Genomic DNA, 8,021 nt, shown 5'->3' with positions numbered 1-8,021 from the left:
ATATGCCAGTAGAAGGCTTCATAATGCAGAGAGAAATGATACAGTATGAAGCTTGAACTGCTTGTTCTTAAATGGGCCATCACTGAGAAATTTAAAGGAGCTGTTTGTTGCCTATATAGACAACAACCCTCTGTGTCACCTGAAAACATCCGAGCTTGGTGCCCTTGAGCAGAGATGGATAGCTCAATTAGCTTTTGAAGTTAAATATCACCCAGGGAGACACAACACAGCAGCAGATACCCTCTCTAGGCATCTGCAAGCAGGGGAGCCTGACTTTAATAAGGACCAGGAGTATGATGGATGTGTTGCTATATGTAATGTGGTGGATAAGGGCACTCCCCTAGATTCTGAAGTAATAGCAGGGGGAATCAAGTACTGCAAGATTAGATAGATTCGGGCCTTAGAGTCTTAATTGATCAATGAAGGAAGTGGTCCACAGGACAATACCTCCACTTTCCCTTGTTGCACTAAGACAGAGCTTGCCAGGGACCCCACAATTAATGTTTTAGGAGTTTGGGGGATAGAAAGGGAAAGCCCAGTAATCAGGAGAGGTCTTCTCTGTCTAGACCAGTGAAGTGTCTGCTAAAGCAGTAGAGGCACATCCAAGAGAGAGAAGGATTACTATACCGTGTTGTTGTTGATCCTCGCCATGGTCAGTGTCAGCAGTTGCTTTTGCCTACGTGTTTGAAAGCAGCTGTACTGGAGAGTGTTTATGAATACATGGGACATACAAGGGACTGAACGTATGTTAATGCTGCTAAAACCTAGATGCTTCTGGGTGGGTATGTACTAAGATACTGAGCAATGGGTTAAAAAATGCCAAAGGTGTATATTAACCAAGATGCCCCAATCCAGGCTACAACCCCCTATGAAGTCTTTCTTAGCTTCACAGCCTCTTGAAGTCATAGCAGTTGACTTTACAGTTCTCGAACCAGCTGCAAACAAGCATGAGAACATGTTGATAGTAACTGACATGTTCACCAAATTCACTCAGGCTTTTCCTACTAAGGATCAGAAGGCAGAAACCACAAAAAAAAAAAAAAATCCTCCTCAAAGAGTGATTTATGAAGTATAGGGTATCAGAGAAATTGCACTCTGATCAGGGTAGAAATTTTGAAAGTGAAGTGATTGCTGAGTTGTGTGATCTTTATGAAGTCAAGAAAACACGCTTAGCCCTGAAAAGAAATGCCATTGGCCAGAGCATCTCTTGGAACTTGTTTATGCCTATAATGTTAAACCTCAAGCTACAACGTACTACTCACCATACTACTTACTTTTTGGAGTGGAACCTCATCTCCCAGTAGACGCTCTGCTAGGTCAAGAATGGGTGGTAGACGAAAAACATGACTGGTTAGCTGTTCACCAAGAGAGACTGAGAGAATCCCATGAAAAAGCCAAGGAGTGTATGGAGCATAAGGCAGCTGAAACAATTTCAAAGTTTAGTGACAAGATGTATTGTCCCTCTATCGAGGTTGGTCAGCTTGTCTATCTGCGCCATAGACCTATAGGTAGAAATGAGAGCCAAGATTCCTGGGGTCCTACAGTCTACATGGAGGTGGAGATTCAGGGCACTACACGTGCAGGGTATATAGTGTAGAGTTGCATCCTTAGGTAAACCCGATTGCTGTGCCTGAGAATAAATTAAGTCTCACCTAATATCCAGTGTGTAGGAGAGTCTCTGCCTGAAGAATCTGTATTGGACCTGTCTGGGCCAGAGTGTTTGGTACTTGAGACAGTACCAAGCCATCAGCTCTTTCAGATATAGATAACAAATATGAAGCTGAGACATTTTCCATCTACGGTCTGCCTCGTCTATACTCTCTTTTCAAATGCACATTATTTAACCAAGGTGAAGGGTTGATTAAAGGCATTGATATAATCATATGAGGAGCCAGTTCATCTAAAATAGTTGATATAGATCATTATTAACTTCCACCAGATGACAAAGCTGTGGAGATGATACTTTATAAATAGATAAATTTAGAGTTTAGCCACAATAGGCAATTGTAGCACTTTGAAGGACTTCATCAACATTCTCTAGGTTGTTTCAAATTTCTTACCTAGTTCTTCTCCACCTGTCCTGTCTCTATCTCTGTCACTTGGACTGGACCATACCAGCTTTTTCTACTGTTGAAGTACTTTTCTGTAACTGCCTCCAATATCTGTGTTCAGCTCCCATAATTCTCGAAGACATGTCATCTATCACAAAGGCAGAAATGACACTAACCAACCTTGTTTGAACAATGTTACCAATCCTGTTGATGTTTTTCTCTAGATAACGTCATAGAAGAACTTTGCAAACAGATGGGCCCCTCTCCTAGGAGACTTCAACCTCCCTTTGCACAAATTGCAATCCACTTACTCATTTTGGTGTTATCATCTTTTGACCTGAACTTCAACCACTCTCTTCCAACTGACAAAGTGTGAAACATACAGGAACTGATCTTCGTCAAGCTTACGGCATCCCTTGACATGATAGGAGGCATAGTAGGGACTATTCAGATCATCCATTTGTTTCATTTAAACTCTACCTCCCTATCAGTACACCTAAAGACAGCAGCAGAGAGAACCAGAAAAACTGTTTCTGTTTCTTAAGGAATCTTTCCTTGGAGGAGTGTAACTATAACATGTGGACTCTAGGTGAAACAGCCTTGGCTTTATGACAATGTCACAGAGATTAAAAAAAAAAAAAAAAAAAAAGCTTTTTGTTAAGATGCACATCAGGGCAAATTCTGAAGCTAAAAGTTAGCTTGAAAAATATGGCAAAGGTGGTTCCACCAATACTGTCTTTGGCTAATGTTGGTCTCCTGACAATCAATATTCATTAAGCAAGATAAAATTAGTTTGCCTTGGCAAGGTTTGTATGTTTCTTTATGTTGGAAATATTAAACTGGAATGAAGCCTAGAAGACTCTGATCCACAGCTTGCACTTCTTGGAATTTGTTTTGTGTTTGGGAGAAAGTAGTGTCCAAAAGATGTTACTAATGTAGGTGAATAAAACCTCTTACCACTTTCTAACTGTGAAGCAACTGAGGCCACACAAGTTGCAAAAATCAGAAGCAGTAACAATATTTAATAAAAATCATAATATAAATATGAATATACTATCTATATGATGGGGTGTATCTTTAAAAAGCTATGAATGACCATGCATAATGTCCAGAGTTCCAGTCTAACACGAAGGCCTAATCAGATGTCCTTTTCTGATGGAGTAGCACTCCACAAGTCATTGGTCTTAGCCACAGTCAAATTTAGAGTACTGGGGCAGAGGTAAGCTGCTAGACCAGACAACTATAACATGGGCTGCCGAGAGGGCGAACGCTCTCACAGACATGCACGGCTTCTAATTATTGAATACAGATATTCTGATTTAGAGATGTATGGAGTGGACAACATGACAAGAATGAAGGCAGACAGGTGAGGTGAAAACAATGAATATGTTTAATAAACAACAGAAAATCAGAACTATCAACAAGAAGGGAAACAAAACAAAACACTGGGTAAAACCAAACACAGCAAAACATGCTAATAATATCTGGAGACATGAAAACTAGAGGTAGTCAAATTAAACAGACAGAAACAGGTCTAACCAAAGCTAAGAAGAACCAGGAAGAGGCTGGTATAACACAAAGCAAACAGTACAGTTGGAATAATAAATGAACAGAAGGAAAACTAGACAAACTAGAAAAACCAGTCAGAATTATAATTAAACAGGAGAAAACAAGACAAATTAGGTTAAATGGGCAGATTAAGAATAAACTAGGCAAACAGGAGAAGAACCAGACTAATCAGGAAAAGTAGAAAAAGATAAATAAGGAGCAAACAGGAGCAAACTGATGAAAAAGAAAGAAACCATACAGACTAAGCAGAGTGGATGAGCAGCAAAAACACATAGTGTAAGACAAGGGCTAAACAATAGACAGGTTGTAGAAATCTTTTGAAGTTAAATGTGGTCTAAACTCATCCAGTCATGTACAACTACATAGACCTTGTATTACAAAATGACAATTGTTTCTCTGATAGCATGGATTTTACATCAGTTAGAAATATTGACCAATTTAGGATGAAGCATGGGTTTAGTTTGTTTTTAAGACCAGTAAATCTACTGCACAAGATACTGATTTGCTGATATCAATTGTGTAAAAAATCTCTCACATTTGCTGTGCACATTTACTATAATAAAGCCTGAGCCCTGCAATAATCAAAATATTCATGTTCTATTTGCCAAATGGTAACCTATTTGGTTACTTTTCCACTCTAGCCTGGGCTTTAGCCTGATAGAATTCTGAACACTGATATATCTATTCTCACATAAGGATTTGCATTTGATGGAACAGAAGCTACAAAGCACTTCTGTGGGTTACTCCAGAGTTTTTTCAAAACCTTCATCCAACAAGAAAATTTTTTATGATCACTGAAATATATTTGATTTGATTTGACTTGTTGAAAAATAAATGAAGAAATATCAAACATCTATTTGGGGGGGAGTGGTGGAAGTGCAGGACACTTAGCCTCTCTCCTCTCCCAAGATATTTTCAGCTACCTCCCTAAATGAATATAAACAATGTCTTGAGAGCTGATATCTAGGTAAGAGTTTCAACATGGTAGTATAACAGCTCACTTCTTCCTCTTTCAAGTTCCAAAAGCAAAGCAGTACATCACATCGGCTTTTGTGTGGTATTAAGCAGGGGAATAGAGCACAGACCTTCTTACAAAAAGAATACAGTTTAAATTCACAAGCCGATGATTCATTATTCGGTGCTGTTACGGAACCTTCTATGAGGTGATATGATACTACACTGTCAAACATTAGTTCTTTTTTACCAGTATGAGTTTCATGTGAGAACATAAGGTTTTAGGTTAAATTCAATGTTGTTTATAATGGAGAAAATGTTTCGGCTGCATCTCATATTTAGGCTGTAATATGTGCAATAAATTACACCAGCCTGCTTTTTTTTTTTGCAACAGAAGAGCCTACTTTCTTTTGCAATTTTGGACTGTTTTATGATCCTACTCCATTTTGTCTTTTTTTGCATATGATGTTGGTGATTCATAGTAGAACACGGCTTTACAAAAAATACCACCTGATCCATTCCAAGAGTAAATTTTCCAGCATGAAAATTATGTGGATCAGACTGTATTTCCTTTAACAATGTTTGGTCACAATCAATGGAAGTCATCCGCAAAATTCTGGACACTCACACATTTACCTATTTAATTTAAAAGGTAGATTTTTGGTCTGTTAGGAGTGAGCATGATTGAAAATTCTTCAAATGCAATAGTAAGAGTTATTTATTTATTAACATTAGCTTTATGAATAGGAATTAAATGCCTACATTTTGCAGGGCATAGCTTGATTATTGTTACATTTTATGAATATGTCCCAAGGTTTTTACTGATTATTTTATTTATTTATTTAGATTTTATAAAATACAACATACTTCAACGTGGCAGATTTATGTATAAATTAAAAATATCATTTGTGAACTCATGATGTATTTTATTTAAGCACACTAAAATCTAGCCAGAGTGTACATTGACTAAGGAATTTTCAGTTTACTCAGAACCAATATTCTCATGAAAATTGTTGATAGTTTTTGAAGAAAAAAACAACAACAAAAGCATTTTTTGGCCTATATTCAACCAAAGTTACTATATAGTAATATGGTAATTGATTGGATAAGAATGGTGTGAATAGATGATTATTTCTGTGTTAAAACATTTGTAATAACATCAAAAAAGCATAAAATATCTGCCAAATGCCACAAATGATAATATTAGATCTTTGAAATTAGTGGCTTATTGGCCAGTGAAGCTGGTGAAAATTTCTATTAGAAGAATCTAATATACAATATTCTGTCAAATGATTTCAAGGAGATGAGGATTAGCTCAGTTTTACAAATTTGTCATACTGACAATTTCTATAATGTGGCTATCTCTATAATGTGGCTCCTTTCTTTCAAAAGTAGAGAAAGTTAAGTTTTGCCTGTTTTGACTGCCAATTTCACTTTTGCGAATACTCATCGATGCCCTATACATTCTATACTGATAGATCGAACCTTTAAAAGTGTCACGGAAGAGGGAGCCAGAAAAGCAATAGATTATGGGGTCCAGCACACTGTTCAGGTAGGTGAACCCAATGAAAACAATAAACACTTCACTATTTAGTTTAAAGGCTGTACAGTAGTCATTTCCCAGAGTTTTCAGATAGAGTGCAGAAAGTCCTGTGACAACACCAGGACCGAAACATATGATGAAGACCCCAACTATTACCAGAACAATCCTCATGGCCTGCAGATTTTTCTTTTTACTGACCTGGCGTTGACGTAAAACACAGTAGATTTGGATGGAGCAAAAGAGTATAAGCAATAGAGGGAAGAAAAACTCCAAGATGTACACTAGGTAGTGGAGCTGGATGCTCAGTGGTGGGTTCTCATAGGGGTGGAAGCTCCGACACAAATAGATATTCTCATCAGTCTTATTTGTCAAAGAGGCATTCTCATAAGAATCATTTTCCAGCTTTCTCAGGACATCGTTGTTCACTAACAGTGGGAGCCGCAGAGCAATCGCCACAGTCCAGATGAAGCAAACAGTCATAGCAACGTGTCGTAATCTCATGAAGTTCACTTTATGAAGTGGATGGACAACCTTAAAGTACCGATCCAAAGCCACAGCCGTCATGAAGCCAATGCTGGCTGAACGGTTCACTGCAATCATGAAGAGGTTGATACGACACCAAGCATCACCAAACACCCAGTTCTCGCCACGGAGCAGATTGTCAATCCGGAAAGGTAAACTCATCAGGAGCAGGAAGTCAGCCAGAACCAGGTTGAAGAGAAACAGTATGGTGGGTCTCCAGAATCGAAAACGGAAACAGAAGATACCTAATGCTATCAGATTCCCTGGCAGGCCCAACAGAAGCTCAGTGATGATTATAGGAGGAAGAATAGAAGCTGATATTTTCTGTGGGAAATCACCACAATGAATATCAGAATCATTGTGTGACATGGTAAGTTCTTCCATAATCTGTTCTTTTTTATGTTTTCACCAGTGACTGTATTCCTCTTCCTTTTTGTAAAAAAGTATATTAAAAAAAACATTAAGCATAATATACATGACAATATACTTTAAATGTCCTATTATTGTTTATATAAGTTAAACGTAAAGGTTTGCTCATTTGTTATATTCAGAATGTATCAGCTAAATGTGCTTACCATGTTCACCTATACCCATGTCTATATGTGAACTATGACATGTACATGACTCTACTTTATGCAACACAAAAATACTACTATAACCATGACCCAAAAGCAGCATATAATAATGTTCCTAATGCATTATAATTCTATTCTTAAGGTGTGTTTTTAAGAGTAATCACTTTTTATTTAGTTCTAATAATTTACACTGCATCACCTGTTATTTAGGATTAGATGCTAATGAAATAAACTAAATCCCAGTATAAATAATTAATCTTACCAATGTGAACTAGAGAATGAACTTTAAAGTCAAGGTAACTCAAGACTCATTCTAATAAAAAGAAACTATTAATTCTGAACAGAACGTTTGGCCTGACAGCAATTAGCTAAGTCATCTTAAAGAGCTTACCAGTTATCCAGTCTGTGGTCTTCACTTTTATTATTATTACTGACAACAGTACTATCCTTTGACATCAGTCACTTGACATCCACTGTAAACACATTACTTTCCATACAATGCGAATGTATCCAAAAGAGGTTCACACATTATTATTTAAGAAAAAAAACATACGTGTCATTATGATTAAAGATATTGTAACAGACATAAATGACAGCAAATGTAGTAAAATGTGTTGCTATAACTTCCTGCAGGTGAACATCTACTGAATTTTTTTAGGTGTGGTAGAGTTGTGGCATGTTAAAACTAGTTTTCTTTGCAACAGTGATTTTGGCTCCACACCCCTGAAAATATATTTTCAGATCTATTAAATAATGCACTAAAAAGTGCATTTCTAGTTTCACTGTTAGTCCCTTAAAAATCAATAA

The 8,021-nt window shown here is 37.2% G+C and overlaps 1 protein-coding gene across 1 annotated transcript; it reads right to left on the bottom strand.

Annotated features, from left to right (window-relative positions):
• Positions 1 to 3,418: 3,418 nt before the first annotated feature.
• On the bottom strand, positions 3,419 to 7,800 carry LOC113572750 (hydroxycarboxylic acid receptor 2-like). Its single transcript, XM_081724785.1, has 2 exons — positions 7,606 to 7,800; positions 3,419 to 7,068 (listed from the first exon to the last, which is right to left on the bottom strand). Exon 2 carries the CDS (start codon positions 7,021 to 7,023, stop codon positions 5,896 to 5,898), a length of 1,128 nt encoding a protein of 375 aa, XP_081580911.1. The 5' UTR covers positions 7,024 to 7,068; positions 7,606 to 7,800; the 3' UTR covers positions 3,419 to 5,895.
• Between the last annotated feature and the right edge of the window lie 221 nt (positions 7,801 to 8,021).

Source organism: Electrophorus electricus, chromosome 12 (assembly GCF_041902795.1).
Source record: "Electrophorus electricus isolate QZ-2024a chromosome 12, ASM4190279v1, whole genome shotgun sequence".
NCBI lineage: Eukaryota > Metazoa > Chordata > Actinopteri > Gymnotiformes > Gymnotidae > Electrophorus > Electrophorus electricus.
This window is presented reverse-complemented; position numbering and strand designations above follow the sequence as displayed.

Excerpts from the sequence above, each read along its gene's own strand:
- LOC113572750 (XM_081724785.1), bottom strand. The coding sequence starts at position 7,023 with ATGGAAGAACTTACCATGTCACACAATGATTCTGATATTCATTGTGGT.